This window comes from Gavia stellata, chromosome 11, assembly GCF_030936135.1.
Source record: "Gavia stellata isolate bGavSte3 chromosome 11, bGavSte3.hap2, whole genome shotgun sequence".
Classification (NCBI taxonomy): Eukaryota; Metazoa; Chordata; class Aves; order Gaviiformes; family Gaviidae; genus Gavia; species Gavia stellata.
Genome location: NC_082604.1, coordinates 19,782,495 through 19,804,710, shown reverse-complemented (window position 1 = coordinate 19,804,710; position 22,216 = coordinate 19,782,495). Strand labels below are relative to the sequence as shown.

The window sequence follows — 22,216 nt, the reverse complement described above, 5'->3', positions numbered from 1 at the left end:
CGCCGGCCCCAGCCGCCGCCGCCCCGTGCCTGCGGGCCGCGCCCCGCCGGTACCAGCCCCCGGCGGCTCCATCCCTCCGACGCGGCCCCATCCCTGCCCGGCCCCGGTCCCGGTCCCGGCGGCGGCGCGGCGCCCGGTGCGGGCCATGGCGGCGGCGGAGGCAGGCGGCGCTGCGGCGGCGGCGGCGGCGGCGGCCCGGCGCGGCCCGGGCGGAGAGCGGAGCTAGGCGGGAGGCGGCCCGGGATGGCCAGGATGAACGTGGCCCTCCAGGAGCTCGGACACGCCGTGAGTGCCCCGGGGCAGCGGCGCGGGCCGGGCCGGGGATGGCGGCGGGGCAGGGTGGGGGCAACGGGCGGGGAGTGGGACAGGAGGAGGGGGGAACGGGGGGCACCGGCTCGGGGGGCAGAGAGGGCGGTGATGGGGACAGGAGGGGGCCGGGGCAGAGGAGAGCCCGGGGACTGGCGGGCTCAAGGAGCTGGAAGGGCTGGGGGGGGCTGCGGTAGCCTGCGGGAGGAAGGGATAGCAGGGCTGGGGTACCCTGCCCGGCGAGAGCCTGGGGGATGCAGGGGGCTGCGTGGGGCCGGGGCTGGGGGAACTGCATGGCTGGAGGGTCCCTCTCCCCCACGGCGGGGGGGAGAAGGGGGAGGAAGGTCCCCCCCAGATCCCTGCCTAGGGTTGGGCAGAGGGAGCTGGGGCGGTTTGGAGATGGCCCCACAGACCCTGCTCTGCTGTGGCATAAAGCCCACCTGGGGTACAGTGATGCTGCTTGTAGGGTGCCCCCCAAGGCAGCACCCCTGGAGGGAGCAGGGGGCCCTGTCTCCGTGGGTCTCAGCCCCACAGAGCGGGAAGGAGGAGCCCCAGGACCAGGTCCTGCTCCTGCCTCGAGGGTGCCAGGAGGTGCCGGGGGGTGTGTGCTTCTGGCTGGTGCCCAGGAGGATGAGGACCACCCTGGAGGGGAGAGGAGCATGTTGGGGGAGCCAGGGCAGTGGGAGTGCCCAGCTGGCAGAGCTCCCACAGGATGCCGAGCCATTCCTCCTAACGCCAATGGCTCCTGGGAACCCGCCCTGGCGGGGGGCTCCTACCAACTGTCGATCCCAGCCTTGTGCCCTCCTGCCACGGCAGCCCTGAGCAAAATCCCCTCCCTGTCCCGGTGGTGTGGCAGTGGGCAGGGTGGGTACGGGACACTTGCTCTGCTTCACCCCCTGCCCATCATCCTTCCCACCCCAGCTCCTTCCCGGCCCCTGACACCAGCCCTGCAGGCAGCCCCAGCACATCCACCTTAGTCTGCAGCACAGATGGGAATATGAGTCGCAGCCCACCCAGGTGTTAACTCTGAAGCCTAAGGATGGCTTGCGACCAGCAGCATTGCTGATTCCCTTCCAGCAAAGCATCCAGCTTTTTCTTCCAGCTCATCCCCCCCCTCCAAAGCTGCTGGCTCAGCTCCACCACCTCCCTCTTGGCTGAGTCCTTGGCAGCCCTCACAGCTGGGTCAGTGCAAGCAGCCCCTGCCAGGCTGCCCGACAAGGCCAGGAGCGAGGGGGTCCTGCCCAGCCATCTGACACCCCCTGTAGTGCCCCCTCTCCCCCCACATGCTCTGCCTGCATGGGCTCAGCCCTGAGCCGTGGGCACCCCCAGGGCCAGGATGGAGCAGGAGGCACTTCCAGGTGTTTCGGACCGGTGCACATCTGCATGGAAAGTTCCAGGCGGGGAAGGAGGGGCGAGGCAGCAGCAATAGGCAACGGTTGCCTGGCAACAGGGACCACATCTCCGTGGCGATGTGGCACCTGTCGGCAAGGCTGATGCCACGGCTGCCATGGCGACACGGAGGGATGCTCCAGCGAGAGTCCCCGAGCCCCCCACCAACAGCTCTCCCCATGGTCCCTGGGGCCACCCAGGGCTGGGGACAGTCTCTGGGGGAGGTCCGGGAGCACCAAGGGGGATCAGGGACTGCCCTCGCCCCCCTGTGCACCCACTGAGCGGGCACCGGCCCTTGCCGTAAGCACAGGAGGGCATGGCGGGGCAGGGGGGCAGCCACCCCCATGCCCCCATCCCAGCCCGCTCCCTCCCTCGGTAGATGCCTGACTACAAGCGTGCCACGCTGCAGGACGATGAGGGGCCGGAGCCGGCGGGGGACGGCAGCGCCTCTCCCGACAGCGTGGAGGTGAGGTCTGCCCCAGCCCCTCCGTCCTTCTCCTCCCTGTCCTCCTTGGCCCCCCTCCTCGTCCTCAGCCAGAGCCTGCCCGCAGCCAGGTGGGCAGCAGGAGTGGGGCCGGGAGCCAAGCCAGCCCTGGCTGTCCCCAGGGATGTGCTGGGAGGCAGCCAAAATGCGGCAGAGAGTGTGTCCTTGCGGCTGGGGGCGATGCCAGCACCCACTGTCAGCTTGCTGGGGCTGGTGCCCTGGGCACCCGCGGAGGGATGCCCTGGTCCCCACCTCCTCCTGCAGCCGAGCTAGGCACCGGGGAGCAGCAGGGGAGGGAACGGGGAGTGGTGAGGTTCGGTCCCCCCGCGGTGCGATGGCAGGTCCTGCTCCTGCCCAGGTGGGGTTTCGGAAGGGGCCGGGGCCACTGCTGAGCCGCCTGGCCTCACGCAGCCAGCTGGAGCTGGTGCTCTGCGCCGTCGCCGTCTCCCTGGCCCTGCTGCTCGGCGTCGCCGTTGTCGCCCTGGCCATCCAGTATCGCAGAGGTAGGCAGGAGCCCCGCGGGAGGGTGGGGAGGGACGGGTCAGCCTGGGGCTCCTGCCCCTGGTGCTCTGCCTGCCTCGGGGTGCAGGCTGGCCTTGGCCCCGCTCCCTGCCTCAGTTTCCCCCGGCACACGCACACAGCCCTGGGCATGCCTTCCCTGCCAGATCCCTCTCACAGCACGTGCCTGACGGACGCCTGCGTCCGGGTGGCCAGTAAGATCCTGGAGGCCCTGGATGCAGAGACGGACCCGTGCCAGGACTTCTACCAGTATTCGTGCGGGGGCTGGATCAAGAGGAACCCGCTGCCCAATGGGCGCTCCAAGTGGAGCACCTTCAACAGCATTTGGGACCAGAACCAGGCCATCATGAAGCATCTCCTAGGTGGGCACCAGGGGGGTCACGGCCACCGGGGGTGGACCTCTGGGCACAGGCAGGCAGAGCCCCAGCATCCCTGGGGCTGACCCGCAGCCTCCCACAGAGAACACCACCTTCAACTCCAGCAGTGAGGCGGAGCGGAAGACACAGCGGTACTACCTGTCCTGCCTCAAGGAGCAGAGGATAGAGGAGCTGGGCTCCCAGCCCCTCATGGAGCTCATCGACAAGGTGGGCGGCCATCCACACGTGAGCCGAGCTGTCGGGGCTCAGGCCAGCGCGCCTCCCGCTTGGCTCTTCACGTAACTGGGGAGAGGGCAGCCCTCAGGGTCGGACCCTATCCCTCCTTGAGGCACCGGGTCCGTCTGCCAGCAGATCGGGGGGTGGAACATCACCGGCTCCTGGAACCAGACCAGCTTCATGGAGGTCCTCAAGATGGTGTCAGGCACATACCGGGCGACCCCATTCTTCACAGTGTACGTGGGTGCGGACTCCAAGAGCTCCAACAGCAACATCATCCAGGTCGGCACCTTGGCACCAAGAAGTGGCGGGCGCTGAGCGGGGCACTGGTGGGCCCCAGGCTGCTCATGCTGCCCCTCTCTCCTCCCAGGTAGATCAGTCGGGGCTTTTCCTCCCATCCCGGGATTACTACCTGAACAAGACCGCCAACGAGAGGGTGAGGCTGGGCGCTGGGCACCCTGCTGGCAGCAATCAGGGGAAACCCACTGCAATGGGGTGTAAGCAGCACCAGGGCACACCTGGCACCTGCACCCTGCCCATCGAGGTGGCACAGTGCCCAGGCACGGTGCCCAGGCAGCGCGTCTGAACCCCCCGGGGAGGTGGGATGAGCTGCAGCCAGGGCTGAGCTGGGGCTTGGGGTCCCACCAGGTCCTGGCAGCGTACCTGGACTACATGGTGGAGCTGGGCACACTGCTGGGGGGGGCCCCGGAGCCCACCCGCCTCCAGATGCAGCAGGTACTGGACTTTGAAACCCAGCTGGCCAACATCACCGTGCCCCAGGCTGAGCGGCGGGACGACGAGAAGATCTACCACAAGATGAGCATCACTGAGCTGCAGGTGGGCACAGCACAGCGCAGCCTGGGGAAACCTTCCGGGGACACGAGGGGGGGTTGTCCAGTGGGACACTGAGGGCTCTGTGCCCACTGCTGCCCCCCCTGCCCCGGACACCCTGGGCAGCCCCTTCCGTTGTGGGACATGCGCTGGGTACTGGAGTGAGGTGCTCATCCCGCCCGGCCATTGGGGTTTGGGGTGAGCTGCCATCCCACATGGGGAGTCCGGGGGTCCCCTCCTTGTCCTGCAGCATTGAGAGCAGCAGGGACCCATGGGAAGGGTTTGGGGCAGAGAAGGGATTTGGGGTGCTGAGGGACCTTGGGACGTTCCTGGGGAGCACAACCCCTGCCCCAGGGGATCCTCCCGTGACGGGCGGGATGGGGCAGAGCCATGCCAAGCACCAGGGTGCCACGTCCCCATGTCCCCCCCAGGCCCTGGTCCCTGCCATCGACTGGCTGGATTACCTGTCCTACGCCCTGGCCCCAGTGGAGCTGGCCGACACGGAGCCTGTGGTGGTGTACGGGGACACCTACCTCCAGCAGGTCTCTGACCTCATCAACAGCACGGACAGGAGGTGAGGCCCCTGTGAGCCCCCTGCCATGCCCCACTGAGGGTTGCCCCCACGGTGGGGGCACATTTTGGGTTTGCTGGTGTCTGGGGCATCCCCCGTGGACCATGCCCATGCTGAACCGCAGCACCTCTCTGCTCCTGCAGCATCTTGAACAACTACCTGATCTGGAACCTGGTGCAGAAGACAGCCTCCAGCCTGGACCAGCGCTTTGAGACAGCCCAGGAGAGGCTGCTGGAGACACTCTACGGCACCAGGAAGGTAACAGGGGGCCCCGGGACCAGCCCCCTCCGCCACCAGCCTGCAAGCAGCCAGGACAACCTCTGCCCTTGGGATGCCTTTGGAATGCTGAGCCCCGGATACTGCAGAGGGAACCCAGGGACCATCTTTTGGGATGGGGGTTTAGCTGCTGAGCATCTCCCCCCTGGGGAGGGGGCAGAGCCAGGCTAGGGGCAGAAAGGGGACCAGGGGAGGGGGCTGGGGATCTCACGGTCCCCCGTCTTGCTCCCACAGTCCTGCACACCCCGCTGGCAAACCTGCATCTCCAACACGGACGACACGCTGGGCTTCGCCCTGGGCTCCCTCTTCGTCAAAGCCACCTTCGACCGGGACAGCAAGGCCATTGTGAGGATACTTCTGCCCATGTCCCCTCCCCATCACTGTTCGTGGGAACCCCCCCTTTCTCCCCCAAACCCCAGGGCTGGAAGGTGGGGAGCAGGGAAACGGGACCCCCAGCCCCAGGGAGGTCGCATCCTGCTCACCCTGTCCCTACCGAGGGGCTGCAGGGGCAGGGCGGCTTCATTCCCTCCCCTCCCCAGGCTGAGGAGATGATCAGCGAGATCCGGGCGGCCTTTGAGGTGTCCCTGGACCAGCTGGACTGGATGGACAAGAAGACCAGGCAGGCTGCGAAGGAGAAGGTGACCCCGGGGAGGGCAGCAGGTGGGAGACCTCCCCCCATCCCGCTAAGCCCCCCACCCATCTCACTGCCAGGGCCTCTCCCCCCCCCCACCCATCTCACTGCCAGGGCCTCTCCCCGTGCAGGCGGATGCCATCTACGACATGATTGGCTTCCCTGACTTCATCCTGGACAACAAAGAGCTGGACGATGTCTATGATGGGGTAGGGGGGCACCCGGCTTGTGGGGAAGGGGTCTGGTCCCTGCTCATGCCAAGTCCTGGGGGGCCCCTTGGTGGGGTGATGTCCCAATTTGAGGGACCCGTTTGGGACGGGGCGTTATGCAGAGCCACCCTGGTACCAAGCGTATCCTGGCCAGGGTGGCTCTCATCCTTCCTCTTCCTCACCAGTATGAGGTCTCGGAGGACTCCTTCTTCCAGAACATGCTCAACTTCTACAACTTCTCTGCCAAAGTGATGGCCGACCAGCTACGGAAACCCCCCAACCGTGACCAGTAAGGTGGAGGGCCTGGGGCGGGCAGAGGATGTGACACCATCATGGTGTCATAGCACTGTCCCCAGCATGGCCTGGGTGGCACTGGTTCACTGGGGAGAAGGTCCCCCCATGGGGTAGCACAGTGTTGTAGGTCACCTGTGGTGGCTCTGGCTTGTCCCCAGGACAGGGTCCCTTGGTCACGGGGCGGGGGGCGGCAGTGCCAGCCCCAGGCAGGGCAGCACAGGGGACCCGTGGTGGGAGACAGCACAGGAGGGTGCCGGGGCTGGGGGGAGAGGGGACACGTCCCTGCATGTCCCCTGTCCCACCTCCTTGCCCCAGGTGGAGCATGACGCCACAGACTGTCAACGCCTACTACCTGCCCACCAAGAACGGGATCGTCTTCCCTGCTGGCATCCTGCAGGCTCCCTTCTACGCCCGCAACCACCCCAAGTGAGCCTGGCACAGGGATAGGGGGCATCTTCCAGGTGTGGGTGGGCACGGGCTGGATCAGGGCCAGCACCCTGCAGAGCCCCCCACAGCCACAAAGCAAAGCCGTGAGGGGTGAGGGTCCCTCAAGGCTTTACATCCTGCAGCCAAGACAGTTTGCAAAGTCCCCGTGGGGCCACCAGTGTCCCCAACAGGACTGATTCCCAGCTGGATGCCAACCGGAGCAGAGTCTCGCTGGGTGTCCCGGACACAGACAGGGTGCCTGAGCTACAGAGGGGGTGCCTGGGCCAGGGGCAGGCTGTGACGGGATCATCCCCCCGCACTTACCTGGCTCTCCTCTTCGGCCCCACAGAGCCCTCAATTTCGGCGGCATCGGCGTGGTGATGGGGCATGAGCTGACCCACGCGTTCGACGACCAAGGTGAGAGCCCGCGGGCAGCGCTAGTCCTGACCCCCATCACCTTCCTGGCCCCCCCCAGCCCCCTGCCCACCCCCTGCCCTCAGTGTGGGGAGGGGGTGCTGCGGGCGCGCGGGGATCCCGCTTTGCCATCCATTGCATCATGCGTGCTCGTGCCCCCCTGGCTGCCCCCCCCTTCTATCATCCTGTCTCCCCAGGTGGCACCCGCCGATACCTCCCCCCGGCTTCTCTGTGCAGCTTTCGCTCCATCTGCTTGGTGAGGACACAGTGTCTGCAGCCCCAGCCCCCTCCTCATCCTCCTCCTCACGGGGCATGGGACAGGTCCCTCTCGCATCCGCTCTGCTTTGTGCTTTCACTGCAGCCCCAGAGCCGGTGGCGACGAACTGGGGACAATGGGGGAATTTGGGGTGACAAATCCAGCTTGGGATAAGGGGGATGCACCGGGGGGTGGCTAGGGACCCAAGCGCACAGCTGAGACCTGGCAGGAGCCCACCCGGACCAGGGGCTGGGGGACACCATCTCCCCTGGGGCTGTCCCCATCTGGTGTTTCAGGACCCCCTGCAGTGGGGGCTCTGCAGGGGGACGGCGTCCCCTGGTCCCACCTCGCCCCATGGCTCTGTCCCGCAGGGCGGGAGTACGACAAGGAGGGCAACCTGCGGCCATGGTGGCAGAACTCCTCCCTGGAAGCCTTCAAGAACCGGACAGCCTGCATGACAGAGCAGTACGGCCGCTACACTGTCCACCGCGAGAAGGTCAACGGCCGGCAGACACTGGGCGAGAACATCGCTGACAATGGCGGGCTCAAGGCAGCCTACAACGTGAGTGCTGCCGTCTTGGGGGGATGTGAACCCCCATGCCTGTCTGTCCCTCCCTGGGACTTCAGGGCACCTGTCCCACAGGCGTACAAGTCCTGGCTTCAGAAGAATGGGGAGGAGAAGCGCCTGCCGGCCCTGGGGCTCACCAACCACCAGCTCTTCTTTGTGGGCTTTGCACAGGTAGGGTGGAGCGGGATGGTGTGTTCCCCATCCCTCCCCAGCCCCTCGGAGCCACCCCACAGCACCCCATCCTGCCCAGAGGGGGCTCTGCCCCCCTTCCTGAGGCTGCTCTGCCCCCCTTCCTGAGGCTGCTCCCACTCCATCAGGTGTGGTGCTCCGTCCGGACGCCCGAGAGCTCCCATGAAGGGCTGGTGACCGACCCCCACAGCCCCGACAAGTACCGCGTCATTGGCACCCTCAGCAACTCCCGGGACTTTGTCGAACATTTCGGCTGCCCCCTGGGCTCCCCCATGAACCCCGGCAAGCACTGTGAGGTGTGGTAGGGACAGGGAGGGGACAGAGGCAACAATGCTTTGCTGTGCCCCCCCCGAGCCTTTACCAGCTGCCAGAGCTGGCCCACAGGCAGAGAGCGGGACCACCCTCCAGGTCACCCTCCGTCGCGGTCCCCCCCGTGCACACACCGCACGCTGCCTCGCCCCACCTCTGCCCCCCTCCCCAGCACACATGGCCCCACACCGGCCACCCACTGCAGCCCCCATCCACAGCCTAGGGCTGAGCACGGCCGGCAGACAAGCCGTAGCACCCCCAAAACGCAGCTCTGCCCCCCAACCCTGACGTGCTAGAGATGGGCACAGCTCAGCCCCCCCCCCCCAGTGCCGTGTCCCCGGCCCGGGCAGGCAGGTCAGAGGGATCCCAGGGAGAGCGCTAGAGCCCAGCACCTTCCCACTCCTGCCCCCCCGACCTGCTGGAGATGGAGGCTGGGGGCCACCTGGCTCCACTCTTCCCTCACCCCCTCCCGATCTGGCTTGGTTTCCCCATCCACCTCTGCTGGGACCAGCGGGCGGCAATGGGGACTCTGGTGCCTTCAGCTGTGGGTGGCTGTCGCTGAATTTATTTAATGATTAAAAGCAGTTTCCACTTACTCTGGCGGCTCTGGGTCCTTCGCAGTGTCAGGGTGGGGGGAGAGGTGGGATCTGGAGTGGGGGTGACACTGAGGGATGTGTGGGAGATGAGACATCCCGAGGGACAGGAGCTGGAGATGAGAAATCCCAAGGGACCAAGGGAGGGGAGCGGGAGATGAGATGTCGGGAGGGAGGGGAGCAGACACGCGGGGAAGGAGAACGGCAGCCGCAGGGCTGACCCTCAGCCCTGGCATCCCAGGCAGGGTCGGGGGAATGGGTCACCCCTCAGCCACCGGCATGGGGGGGCCGTGCTGCTGGCTGGCACCGAGCGGGGTGCCCGGGGGCGACCGAGGGCGGCTCTGGGTGAGGCTGGGGCTGGGAAGGCAGGAGCCGGGCTGGGACAGCCCCACGACCCCGGCCCAGCCCCAGCGGGGTGGGTTCCCCCCGGTGGAGAGGCCAGCCAAGGGGTCCCATCGCCCCCCAGGTGACCCCATCCTTCCCTGGGGCCAGGCCGTGGCCGAGCCCCCTCCGCAGAGCGCCTGGGGCCTGCCCTGGCCAGGACCTCTCCCCACACCGCGCCCCCAGCCCCATACTGGGGTCGCCTCTGCACTGGGACCCCAACACCCTGCAGGGGCCAGCGGCCATGGCGGGGGGGCGCAAAGGCCGCCGGGAGTTGTAGTACTGTCCGTGGCAGGAGCAAGGCTCGACGGGAGCTGTAGTTCGGCGAGAGGGACGCTGGGGGCTGTAGTTCCGGGCAGGGCTCGCCCCGCTGCCGCGCCGCGGGGGCCGCACTCCATTTCCCAGTAGGCAACGCGGCGGGGCCAGGGTCCGGGCCTGGGCGCCTCCGTCCTCGGGGGGCACGGGGGGCAGCGGGGCCGGGCCGGGCCGGCGTGAGCGGCAGCAGCGGAGCCGGGCCGGGCCTGCGGGGGCTGGGTCCGAGCCGGGGGCTGGGGCCGGGCCCGATCGGGGGGGCCGGGCCCGGACTGGGGGTGTCAGGCCTAGGTGGGACCCTGGGTGTAGCGCCCAGGCTGGGTCACAGGTGCTGGGCCTCGGCCCGATCCTGGGTGTAGGGCACGACGGGCGCCTCTGGAGCCAGGCTGGGCAAGGGGTGCTGGGTCAGGCCGGGGCTGCCGGGCACCTGTGGGTGCTGGAGCTGAACTGCCTCCAGCTGGGGCCACGGGCAGGCTTGGCCCTAGGGCGGCAGCGCCCTGGGGACAGGGGCAGTGGGACATCCCTGCCCTGGGGACAGGGGCAGTGGGACATTCCTGCCCCCGGTCTGACACGGCCCCATCCCACAGCCAACACGCTCACCTTGCAGGCGTGCCGCCCAAGCCTGGCACCATGGACGCACCACCCATCACTCCTGGGGAGCTGCTGTGTCTGGGCTCCAGCCTCGCCTTCTCCGGCCTCTTCTACTACCTGTACAGGAAGAAAGCCAGAGTTGTGGCACGCATACAGGTAGCCCTGTCCCTCAGATGCTCTCTCCTACCCACTGTCCCTTCCCCGCTGCCCTACACTGCTTGGCCCAGAGCCTTTGATTTGGGTGCAGCTCGCAGCCTGCTGCATCCTCTACCGATGTCATGATGCCCAGGACCAAGCAAGTCACATCCTGCCAGAGATCCTCACAAAGCCATGCACGACCCACCCTCTGCCTGCCAGCCTGTCTGCCCCTGCCCATGTTCACACTCAGTCCCTGCTCTTCCAGGAGGCCCCAAAGCTCCAAGTTGACGATGATTTACCAGCGCTGGTGTCTGCAGCTGATGGGAGGTGCCTGCCTTATGTTGCCCTGGAAGGTAAGGAGAACCTGTGGCCCCACACCGGGGACAGGGGCCGGGCTCTCCTGCTTTGTCTGTGATGCATCCCTTGGTCCTTAGGCGTAGTGCTGCCAGCCAAGGCTGCACTGACCAGCCATTACCATGAGGGGCTGCAGGGCGTGATCCAGAAACTGCTTCTGAAAGAGCATCGGCTGATCTGGAACAGCTTGGCCCGGAGCTGGTGAGCGATGGGAGGGGACAGCAGGGGTGGGCTTGCACCGGTGGGTCCAGACCCCCGTCCTCTGGGGCCACTTGGGAAGCAAAAAGTGGCTTGGTTGAAGGCTGTAGTCCCTACCCTCAGCTCAGCCCCAGGAGCTCAGAGTTCCTCTGCGTTGTACACATCCCAGTGCTGTACTCTCTGCTTGCAGGAGCGAGAGCGAGCGGGTGCTCTCAGAGCAGGTCTACACTGTGCCCTTCTTGCTGGCCTCACCGGACACTGAGGCAGTGACGCAGGTGAGCGTGGAGAGCCCGCTCCGAGCCATCTGCCTGCCACTGGAGACGGTGTACGAGCGGTTCCAGCAGCCAGCCCACGGCTTGCGTGACCTGCTGGGCCAGTACTTGAGCGGGGAGAAGCCTAAGGGCATCCTGGAGACAGAAGAGATGCTGCGGGTGGGGGCCGGGCTGACAGGCATCGGGGAGCTGGCCCTGCACCCCGATGGCTCCCTGCATCTCCAGCCACCGGCCCCGGGGGGCGAGTATTTCCTGTGCCTGGGGGACTGGCAGACGGTGCTGGCAGAGCTGGAGTCGGCCAGTGGGCTCTGGAAGGGGGCAGCTGTGCTGTGCGCCGCAGCAGGCCTGGCTGTCCTCCTGCACGCCCTGTGCCGTGCCTACCGCCGCGCCCGCCTCAAGCAGCAGCGTGAGGACAAGGAGCCAGACAGCGAGGAGGCCGGGGATGGGGGGCCTGAGGACTCCTGTGTGATCTGCCTGACACGGCCCCGCGAGTGCGTCCTCTTAGGCTGCGGCCACATCTGCTGCTGCTTCCGCTGCTTCCAGGCCTTGCCTGCCCGCCTCTGCCCCATCTGCCGGGGGCCCATTGATCGCGTGGTGCCCCTCTACCAGGCCTGAGAGCACCTGGGGGGTGGGCCCAGGACAGGCAGCGTGAACCAAGCCAAGCCTGGAGCCTCCAGAAATCTCGGCTGTCTCCTGCCATGCAGCTGAGTGATTCCTGTTGGGAGGGAAGGGTCCTGGTGTGCCCCCCGCTCTGTTTTTGGGAGGGAGGGAGTTATAGCCTCTTCATCCTCCCTTTGCCTGCAGAGGGACACACACCCACCCCCCCCCACAACATGAAGGCTTGGGGGAAAAAAGTACTCAGTGCCTGAGCTGAGGAGCCAAGTCCCCTGCCCCACGCTGGAGTGTTTCTCTGACTGCCAGCTGTTTGATCTGTGCCCCTTTTCCAGCCCTGACCCCACCAAAAGCCACATGGGACTTTACCCTTGTTTGGCTTTTCCAGTGCATGGCTTTGTCTGTGGGGAGGATGGCGGGGGCAAGACCAGGGCTGGCAGGACAGAGAGGGCAGGGTGGGGTGACAGAGATGCCTGAGCCACTGCAGTGGCACATCTTGGTGCCATCATTGTCCTCCCCCACAATCTGTGTGCTTACAGCCACTGCCCAGACCATGCAGGGGCACCTGGTTGCTGGCAGGGATGAACTATGCCCCTTTGCCAGCTGCTCTGCCACCCGGGAAGGGGGACAGTGTCCCTCCATCCCTCTTTGCAGGGTTTCTGTTCTCCTGGAGTGGGAGTACAGCCCTGGGGCACCCCAGAGCCTGCTTGTGCCTCCGGTCCTCACTGGGCCCAGCTTTCCTGCCTGCTTCCAGGCCAGGATCAGGTGTGGGAGCAGCTTGCGGTGGTGTGTGGAGTGATAAAGTCAAGGAGTCAAGCTCGGCCTCGCCTCTTCCTTCGCGCCATGAAGTCAGGGGGATGCGGTGGCAGCCAAGGCTCTCCCTCCCCACCCACGGAGCTGGTCCGGGTGCACACTCACCAGTGGTGGGCAGGAGACCCCCGACTGGGGTGCAGTTCCTCAGGATACAGCCCCAAAGAGGGGGGGAACAGGCCTGTTGCCAAGGCGATCATGCTCCTCCGGTCTCCATGGCAACCGCTGCCCTGGACGGCTCCCCATCGGTGCCTGTCTGCAGTTGCCCAGGCAACCCATGGGCTCTCCTGGCTCCTGCGGCACTGGGGCACCCCGGATTTTGGGGGGGGGGCGGGGGGAGTGCTGACAGGCCTCTGGCAGCCAGACAGCAGCGGGGGGGGGGGGGGGGGGGGGGGGCGAGGTGATGATGTGCCCCCTCCCCAGGGCAGCGAACCTCATTGCTACCAGTTTGGGACTGGGAGCTTGCCTGGGGCAAAGGTGCCCCTGTGGTGTTGCCCCCAGGGCGTGCAGCCAGCCGTGATGCCCCAGAGCACCCAGTGAAACCTCCTGGCACCCATGTGCTTTTTTTTTTTTTTTTGGAGGGGGGGGGTGTCCCTTCCTGTCCCCCCCGTCTTTCAGCCCAGCCCCTTCCCCACATCAGCACGGCAACTGCTGCGCTGCAGAGTGAGCAGTGGGGCCTGGGTCCCCCCAGAGCCAGGCATCTCCCCCGCAGCAGGAGGGATTTCAGGAAGGAGATAAATACCAGATGGGAGAGGGCTGGGCTGCCAGGAACACACTCCCTGTGTGCCAAGAGCTGCTGGTGCAAGTGGGCGCGTGGGCTGCGGAGGGCGGGGGGTGCCCGTGCTCCCCAAGACTGCTCACCTCATTCCATGGGGCCCAGTAGCCAGCTGGGGACAGGGACAGCTAAAGAGGGACCTGCAGCCACCTACTCCCCTCTGTCCCCACAGGTGCTGAGGGTGCCTGGGGCAGGGGACACATCCCCTATGCTGGAGCAACATGGGGAGGTGCCACCTTGTGCTGGGGCACAGCCCTATCCTATTCCCCCCACCCCGCCCTTGGGTCTCTGCCACCCTCGGGAGGCCACCAGCCCCATGGTGGTCTGGGCACACAGATCCCGCTGAGCAGCCCTGCCTGGCACCGCTCCGGGCAGCACCGTGACTCAACTGCTCAGCTCAGCGCCAGCCAAAGCCTTGCTGTGCCAAACCGCCCGGCACAGGGGCTGCCTGGCTGTGCCGCAGCGCCTGTCCCCCTGGCTGAACTCGCTGTTCCCCCCCAGAGATTTTTGGTCCAGAGCAGGACAGCAGGGAGCTCACAGTGCCCAGGCTGAGCCCTGCCCAGCCTCCTTCCCCACCATGCAGGGCCCAAGAGGGACCCAGGCATCCTGCCAGCTGCCCCCACAGGGTCCCTGCAGGTGCCAGCCCGTGCCCATGGCCCCCACCTGCACCCCCCAGGGCTGTCAGCCTGCTCCTGCCTGGTTCCAAGTCTGTCGTCATGGTGACCAGAGATGCGGTGACAGATGAGGATGGAGCCTCGCACCCCAGCAGGGCTGTTCACCCCCCCCCCCCCGGGGTCAGCCTCCCCCCACCCTCCTGCTCCCCCCCACCCCAGGTCTGGGCAGGGGACCCTCCGTGAAGCCCCTGCCCCAGGCACTGTGGTGGGGGTGCCCCATCTGCTCAGATGCAGCCATGGCATTGCTGGGCCTGCAGATGTGCCCCAGGCAGCTCGTGTGAGGGGTGGGGACAGTGCCATCCCCCTTCCACCTGCCCCGACTTACAATCGGAGCCCCCTCAGGAGCAGCCTCTTCCCAAAGCCAGGCTGTGCACTGAGACAGACAAATTCATCTCGCTAGTGACAACCTGCTGGCTGGCCCCAGCTCTCCCGTGAAGGCTTGAGCCCTTCCTCCCTGGGAAAGATGCTTTCCCTCCAGGGAGGGCTTTTTGGCCTCATCTTCCCACATCACTGGCTGCGGGGACAGCACAGGGCGAGGAACATGGCACTGTCCCGTGCTTGCCCTGGGCTCACCCACAGCACAGCTGCCAAGCAGGATGCCCGTCCCCTGTTGCCCCACATCTCCTCACTACAGTGACGAGGGCCACCACAACCACCGGCACGCATGGCCATCCCCACTGCCTGCACCCAGCCCGGGTGCGCGTCTCCGCTACCCCAAAATGCCCATGCAGAGGAGCTGCCCGACCACAGCACAGGCAGCACACACAGCGGCATCCCCACCTGGGCTCTGCCTGCCAGGAGCCACTTGGCTACTGAGAGCTGGCGGCAACAGCTGAGGCAGGAGACATCCCCAACCTTGTCGATGACCTTCGCCAGTCCCCCGCAGCGGGTCGGGTCCTCAGAGCAGCAGTGCCAGCAGCAGGGAGCTGGCACTCGGCGAGCCCCCCTGGGCCGCGGCTGCCACCACCGTGGAGCAGAAGTGCCATTTCACGTTTCTTGGCAGGGCTGGAAGCAGCACAGTTGAAGGCAACAGAGCCGGTCTCCAGGCACGCCTCTGCAGCCCCCAGCCCTGTGGGGCCAGCCCCAGCGCTCCCAGTGCCGGGTGATAGCACTGACAGGCTCCCAGACATGCACTAGAGAAAGCCCTGGGTCCGGTGGCTGATGCCTCCTGCCTCCTCTGAGCCCCCTGTCATCCAGCTGCTGCCTGCCAGGCCACTGACCCCATCCCTGCCAGGCCTTGGGAACCACCAGGTTCTCCCATCCAGTCCAACTCTTTCTGCCAGGGAGTCCCTGCAGAGCCCGGGCAGGACATGCCCCACCACGAGCTGCCTGCACATGCACAGGGCATTTCTCCACCATAAAACTACTTGAAGCACCAGCAACTGCAGGGAAACCCCTTGCCTCCAAAGCACCTGGAGCCAGCACCCGAATCCCCACTGAGGGTGCAGGGCTCAGGGACAGCATCCAGCAGTGGGGCTGGGTCACGGCAGGCACCAGTGGCCTCCTGGAGCATCGCCCAAGGCCAGGTGATGCAGCGCAATCTCCATTGCCAGCCCCACTGCGGCTGGGAGCCCTGCTGCGTGCCTCCCGCCTAGCCCCATATTCGTCCCAGAGGGGGTCACGGCCAGCCCCCAGCCCTTGCATCACCTGCAAGGTGTCCCCGCTCAGGAGCTGTGGCCCAGGTTTAAGGAGCCAGGGCAGAAAGAACCACCAGCTTCCTGCTCCCACGGCCCCTTCTTCCCGCTGGAGCCAGCTTTGTGTCAGACAAAAGGCTGCAAAGGAAGCGAGAAAGGAGATTACGTGGCTGCTAAAAGGCGGATAACGACGGTGGAATGAGAGCCAGGGGAAGGAGGGTGCACAGTCCTCGCTCATGATGCAGGGATGCAACCCGCACTGGTAGGGGATGAGGGTGGTATCCCTCCTGCACCCCCTGCTCACTCACTCACAGTCAGGTCCCCGGTACCTCCTTTCTCCTGCCGAGGGATGCATGGCCAGCAGCACCCTTGGGGAGCCAGAGACTAGAGATGTCCCAAGGAGATGCAGCGCCCAGAGCCACAGCGCTGCCCTGTCCCACCTGCAGCCCAGCTGCGCCAACCTGGATCCAGCCCTCCTCCTGCCTGGGCTGGATGGAAGGTCCCTTCCACATCCCCAAACCCCAGCCAGCCCCATAGAGCTCCCCCCCCCACCCCACAGCCAGGATGAGCAGCTCCCCTGGGTGCAAGGCACTCTACAGTACAGGCATGGGATAAGCAGGGCCATTCCCAGGGTGACCCCTCTCAAGCTTCTCCCCAGGAGCCTGCCGGGCTGGAAACCCTCCTAGAGCGCAGCACCAGCCCCGCTCACATCCCACACAGCCCATCTGCTCCTCTTCTCACTCACCCCCAGCCCCGCGCGTGCCACGGCCTGTCTGTCCCTGCCCACGGGCAGCGGCATGTGGGCTCAGCGATGGGAAAAGCAGGCCACATCTCAGCGTGGGCCTCTCGCCTATTTTCTCAGGCGCTTTTTGCGGGAGCAGAAGCCGTCACATGAAAAAGTTCAAGCTGGTTCCCCAGCAAAGGCAGGAATAAAGGCACTGCCTCGCCAGGAGAATAGGCACCGCTGCCCCATCCCTCCCCATCTCTGTTCTGGGATGGGACAGAGGGGACCTGTGCTCTGCAGAGCCAGGCACAAAAGGAAAGGCATGTCTGAGCCTTCCCAAAATAGAAGCACCTGCCTGCTTGCATGGACCAGCCGGGCCGATGCTCTTCTGAAGCACCTTTCAACAGGATCTCAGGCCATGGAGAGACGGACCACAGGGTTGCCTGTAAAACCCTATTCTTGCCCCTCAGGACACCCAGAGGGAGATTCTCACGGGGCTGGCAAGTGCTATTCCCGCACAGGGCTCTAGCTTTGCTGCACCCCAGCACACCCACACGAGCAGTGGGGCCTGGATGCGAGGAGCAGCAGGAACAGAGCTGCCCCATGACAGGGTGGTCCTCTCCAACCAGCCTGCATTGCTATCACCCCCATTCATCATCATCATCATCATCAATTGACCCAGGTCCAGGGACCAGCCAAGAGCAGGCAGGACCAGGACTCAGGCAAGGAACAGCAGCCCCAACCTGAGCTTAAATAGTCCCCCCAGCCCCAGGTGACTGGGATGGGGGGTTCCAGGTGAGGCCACTCAGGGCCACTGATGCCAATTAGTGCAATCACTGGCCCAGCAGTGGAAAATGCAGGAGGAAAGGGCCAGGGTGGGCCTGGAGCAGGGGTATGCAGAGGGGACACAAACGGGGCTCTGGAGGCTGTTGGGGCCACTCTTGTAGGTCTTTCTTCACCGACCTGTGAGGGTGGCTCCCCTTCCTTTGTCCACAGAGAGCACCCAGGGAAGGGCCAAACCATGGGGCAAGGGACGTCCTGGGGCACAGCCCCCACATGGCCACGCTCATGGGCACCTGCAGAATCACACCCTTGTGCTCCCCACGGCCCCACAAATACCCTCAATAGGCACATGTGTACATACAGGTGTGCACACATGTGCGAGGACCCACACGTGGGGGGCCCAAGGGGGCTGGCAGGGGCTGGGGCAGGACTGGTGTGGCTCCAAAGGGGGACCCCAACACTGGAGGGGCTGGGGGGGGGGGGTGCCTGGATGGGTGTTGGGCAAGGGGCACAAGTGGGGGGCTGGGGGCAACCTGGCTGGGGAGGACCGAGGTGGGAGCCTGCCAGGCTGCAGGAGGCCTGGAGCTGGGCTGGGGGTGCTCGGGGTGGTCTGTGGGACCGGAGCGGGATGTTGGGGGGCTCTGTTTGTCATCACCTCGGTACGCTGGGGGAGGGCCCGGCTGTGCCTGGTGGTCCTCGGCTGTCTGAGACGGGGGTACCCGGCCGTGCCCAGGGCTCCCCGCTCCACAGAGGAATCCCGTGTTCGGGGGCACCCCCGAGTTGGGGCGATCGCACCGGCAAGGCTGTGCCGGGGGGACCAGCCTGCGCTGGGGACGGGGCAGGGGCTGGGGCGGGGGTCCCCCCATCCCAACCGGGCGGGCACCGGGCACCAGCCGCGGGGGTCCCTGTCCCTGTCCCTGTCCCGGCCGTGCCGGGCCGGGCCGCGGCGCTCCGGAGCCGCCCCCCGCCGGGGGGGTCCCCGCTCCCCCCGGATGCATGACTTCATCCTTCCGCCCGGGTTTCCTCCCCGCCGCCGCCGCCGCCGCCGCAGACCGGCTCCCGGCTCGGCGCGGCGCGGCTCGGCCCGCTCGGCCCCGCCATGTCGCAGGTGCTGCCCTACGGCGAGGACAAGGTGGGCCGCTACGGCGCCGAGCCCGAGGCGGGGGAGCTGCCCTTCAGCTGCCGCCTGCAGGACACCAACGCCTTCTTCGGGGGCAACCAGGGCAAGCGGCCCCCCAAGCTGGGACAGATCGGCCGCGCCAAGAGAGGTACCGCCCGACCCCCCGCCTCAGCCCCACGGCATCCCCGGCGCTGCCCCACGGCATCCCCGGGACCGCCGCATCTGCCCTGCGGCATCCCCGACATCCCCGGCAGCGGCTCTTGCACCCCCGGCTCTGCCCCGCGGCGTCCCCGGGACCCCCGCATCTGCCCTTCCATCCCCAGCTCTGCCCCGGGACCCCCGCATCTGCCCTTCCATCCCCAGCTCTGCCCCGGGACCCCCGCATCTGCCCCCCGGGGTCCCCGGCGCTGGCCCGTGCATTCCCAGCGCTGCCCCACAGCATCCTCGGCACCCGCGATTCTGCCCTTGCCTCCCCGGCAGCCCGGCACTGGCCAGTCCATCCCTGGCACAGCCCCCCGGCACCATCGGCATCGCCCCACAGCATCCCTGGGACTCCCGGCTCTGTCTTGCATCCCCAGCACTGTCCCCTGGCACCCCCGGCACTGCCCCACAGCATCACCGGCTCTGCCCCCCAATATCCCCAGCACTGCCCCCGGCATCCCCAGAATCTCCAGCTCTGCCCCACATCATCCCTGGCACTGTCCCCTGGCATCTCTGGGACCCCCAGCTCTGCGACTGGCACCCAGCGCTGCCCTAGAACCGCAGGCCCCCCCATCCCCGGCTCCAGACACCAGCGCTGTCTCCCCAGCGTTGCCCCACACGCCCCAGCAGCCTGGGGCTGCCCCCGGGACTATCCTGAAGCATCCCTGGGGCTGCCCCCTGGCACATCCGCGAATGCCCCAGGACCTCCCTGGAACTGCTCCTCAACACCCCTGGGATTGCCCCCACGTCCCCTTGGACTACCCCCCCCCCCCATAAACAAGCCCCCCCAGTCCCATAAACCTCTCTCCCTCCACATTTCTGCCTGCCGCAGAGACCCCCGTCAGCAGCTACTGGCAATGCTGATCAACAAACACACCCCCCCCCCCGGTTTACTGTCCCCCCAGGACTCCATGAACCTGTGTGCCCCCTCCCTGCTTTAACGCCTGCCGCAGAGACCCCCATCAGCAGCTCCCCTCTTCCATCAGGACCCAAATAAATGTGTCCCCCTCCCCTGCACCCCGATGTCTCACCATGGATTCTCCCCAATGCCTTGGGACCCCCCGAGAATGGCCCCTGCCTTCCCTGCAGCCCCCACCCCACCTGCTTGGGGGACCCCCATAGGCAAACACACCTCCTTGAGCCGCGGGGGCAAATGAAGAGGGAACAGAGCCCCCCCCCCAGCACAAATACACCCCAGCCCCGGGGGGCGATGAGCTGCTGCCTGTTCCACCCGCCCCCCCTTTGCGGTGGTGGTGGCTGGGTCTAGCAGAACCCCCGGGGGTGATGGGGGGGCCGGTTCCCCCTCGGTGGTGATGGGAGGGTCTGGCTGCTCTCCCGGTAATGCTGGTGATGGGGGGGGTGTCTGGCCAATCCGCCCCCAGGGTGGTGATGGGGGGGGTTGCTGAGAACCCCAGTAGTGATGCTGGGGGGGGCGGTGTGTGTCCACCACCCCTGAGGATGATGGTGGGGGGGGGAGGATCTGCCCAGCTGGTGATGTTGATGGGGGGGGGTGTCTGTGTAGCCCCCCCCCGATGGTGATGCTGATTGGGGTCTGTCCAACGGGTGATGCTGATGGGGGGGCTGTCTAGAGGGTGATGCTGGCGGGGGGCTGTCCAGCCCCTCATGGTGATGCTGATGGTGGGGGTCTGTGCAGGCGGCTATGACAGGGGGCTGTCCGGCTCCCCCGACGGTGATGCCGATGGCGGCGGGGTGGGGGTGTAGGGGGGTGTAAGGGGGTGGTGGGGTCCTACCCAGCAGGTGATGCTGACGGGGGTCTGGCTGCCACCCCCGCCGAGCTGGTGGTGCCCCCCCCCCGCTGGGTCATTATCCATTCCAGTCCTGTTGCTCTCATCAGCGCCTGCCGCAGAGAGGAGGGGGGGTCCTTCCTGGTCTTTCCTGCCCCCCCCTTCCCAAACCACTCATCCAGAGGCGGCCGGCTGGCTGCAGCGGGGGATGCTGCCCCCACCCAAGCCATGCAGGGGGGGGCGATCCCCCCCCCCCCATCCCCACTGCACACACCTGCGCCCCTTCGCCCGGCTCTCCAGCATCTGGGGGGCACATCTGGAGCCCTCCGGGGGTGGTGAGCGGGGCGAGAGCCGGGGGGGGGGGGCAGAGGCCGGGCGTGCGCCCCCTCGCCCACGCGCCCCCCGCCTGTCCCCGCAGTGGTGATCGAGGATGACCGGATAGACGAGGTGCTCAAGGGCATGACGGAGAAGTCGCCGCCGGGGGTGTAAGCCGGGACCCGCCGCCAGGACCCGCAGGCCGTGCCCTGCTCCAGCCCGCCCGGCCCTGCATGCTGGCTGGACCGCCGACGAGGAGGGGGAAGCCATGCCCATGCCCCCCCGCCCCGGCCCGGGGGGGGGGCTCTGCGGCCACCACCCCCCCCCCCTCCCCGAGCCATGCACTTTACCCCTCCGCCTCCCCCGGGGGGGGGGGGAGGACAGCCGCCGAGCCCCCCACCCTGGGCAAAGACCCCCCCCCTCTCCGGGGGGTGGGGTGGGGGGGTGTGCCCCCCCCATCCTCCTTGGCGGGGGGGGGGTCCCCAAATCCCGGGGCGGAGCCGGCCCCACGAGCCGGGGGGGGGGGAGTGCTGCTGTCCAGAGACATTTTTTGCTCCATCGTTTTTTGCATGAGCTTGGTGGCCCGGGCGCCCGGCCCTGGGGCCGAGGGTCAGCCCCACCACTCCGGCACGCTTCTTTTTAAACAGAAACTCCTCATATTTGTATTTTTATATCCGAATCTTTGTTAAAAACGATCTGCTGACGTTGAGATGTTGAAGTAACCGCATCGGGGAAAACAAACAAACAAACAAACAAAAAAAATGGTTCATATTTTTTTCCATAAGAAAAAAAAAGACAAAAAAAGAAGAAAAAACCGAGGGGGAAAAATAAAGGGTGGGGGGGCGAGAAAGATGGAGGGAGCGCGAGGAAAGCCGAAGATGCGGGGAGGGGAGCGGGGACCCCGGGCCCGACCCCAACCGCCGGCAGTGGGACCGGCTGTAGGGTTTGGCAGCACCATCGGCCGCCACAGTTCCCTCCCAGCAGCGCCGGGGCCAGAGCCCTTGGGGCTGGCTGTGGGTGCCGGGGGGTCCCAGTGCTGCCCCTTGCTCGCCGGTAGTGGGGCCGGAAGGGGAGCGGGGAGGGCAGGGACCGGCCTGAGTCGTTGTTTTTAATTTTGTACTTTAATTTAATTTTATTTTTTAAGAAGCTTCTCGGGGGGGTCTGATGTGCATGAGAAACTCGTCATCTTTTTCAATAACCTACGAGTGGCATTTATGGAGACGACGACGCAAAAAACACACAACAAACACCAAACAAAAAACAAAACCAAGAAAAAAAACACACAAAAAAAAAAGAAAAAAAAAAGATACTTGTGTCATGATGTTCTACGAATGATCCATTGTAAATTTAAATGCCATTTTTCACTGTACTGGTGAACAAAACGCGATGAATAAAATACATTCATGTACCGAGACGAGGCCAGCAGCCGCCTGCTCCTTTTTGTCCCTCCCAAGCGCCAGCTGGTTTCAGGGTGCCTGCAGGATGGGGTGGCATGGGGGGGAAAGGGGGGACAGGGACGGACATGACTGACCCCGGAGTCCTTCGCTGGCTCCCGGCGCAGGGGGAGCCACCGGCTGACCCACTTACGCCTTTTGCCAGAAATAGCAGCCCGGCAGCTCGCGCCTCTTCGGTATGTTACCATCGTCCCTCTGAGGAGGGGTCCTCTCCACGCCCCCCGGCGTCACCCACCCCAGGGGGGTTTGGTGCCCAAACAGCCCC

General features: G+C 66.3%; 3 protein-coding genes across 5 annotated transcripts; all 3 read left to right on the top strand.

Annotated features, from left to right (window-relative positions):
• Window positions 1–243: 243 nt before the first annotated feature.
• On the top strand, window positions 244–8,261 carry ECE2 (endothelin converting enzyme 2). 3 transcript variants are annotated; one of them, XM_059822938.1, is made up of 19 exons: window positions 244–285; window positions 2,075–2,161; window positions 2,538–2,682; window positions 2,845–3,060; window positions 3,158–3,282; window positions 3,427–3,573; window positions 3,662–3,727; window positions 3,940–4,128; window positions 4,554–4,696; window positions 4,837–4,951; window positions 5,204–5,314; window positions 5,509–5,607; window positions 5,732–5,809; window positions 5,995–6,098; window positions 6,419–6,529; window positions 6,879–6,946; window positions 7,571–7,761; window positions 7,843–7,938; window positions 8,085–8,261. In XM_059822938.1, exons 1-19 carry the CDS (start codon window positions 244–246, stop codon window positions 8,259–8,261), a joined length of 2,310 nt encoding a protein of 769 aa, XP_059678921.1. The 3 variants fall into 3 exon arrangements, with proteins under 3 accessions (XP_059678921.1, XP_059678922.1, XP_059678923.1); XM_059822939.1 differs by having other exon boundaries at window positions 253–291; XM_059822940.1 differs by lacking the exon at window positions 2,075–2,161 and having other exon boundaries at window positions 253–291.
• Window positions 8,262–9,137: 876 nt separating this feature from the next.
• LOC104260996 (mitochondrial ubiquitin ligase activator of nfkb 1-A) lies at window positions 9,138–12,422 on the top strand. Its single transcript, XM_059822867.1, has 5 exons — window positions 9,138–9,203; window positions 10,059–10,298; window positions 10,546–10,633; window positions 10,715–10,835; window positions 11,023–12,422. The coding sequence occupies exons 1-5, from the start codon at window positions 9,138–9,140 to the stop codon at window positions 11,717–11,719; spliced, it is 1,212 nt and encodes a 403-aa protein (XP_059678850.1). The 3' UTR covers window positions 11,720–12,422.
• A 5,793-nt stretch (window positions 12,423–18,215) lies between these two features.
• CAMK2N2 (calcium/calmodulin dependent protein kinase II inhibitor 2) lies at window positions 18,216–20,676 on the top strand. The gene is made up of 2 exons (XM_059822919.1): window positions 18,216–18,384; window positions 20,601–20,676. Exons 1-2 carry the CDS (start codon window positions 18,216–18,218, stop codon window positions 20,669–20,671), a joined length of 240 nt encoding a protein of 79 aa, XP_059678902.1. The 3' UTR covers window positions 20,672–20,676.
• The last annotated feature ends 1,540 nt before the right edge of the window (window positions 20,677–22,216 follow it).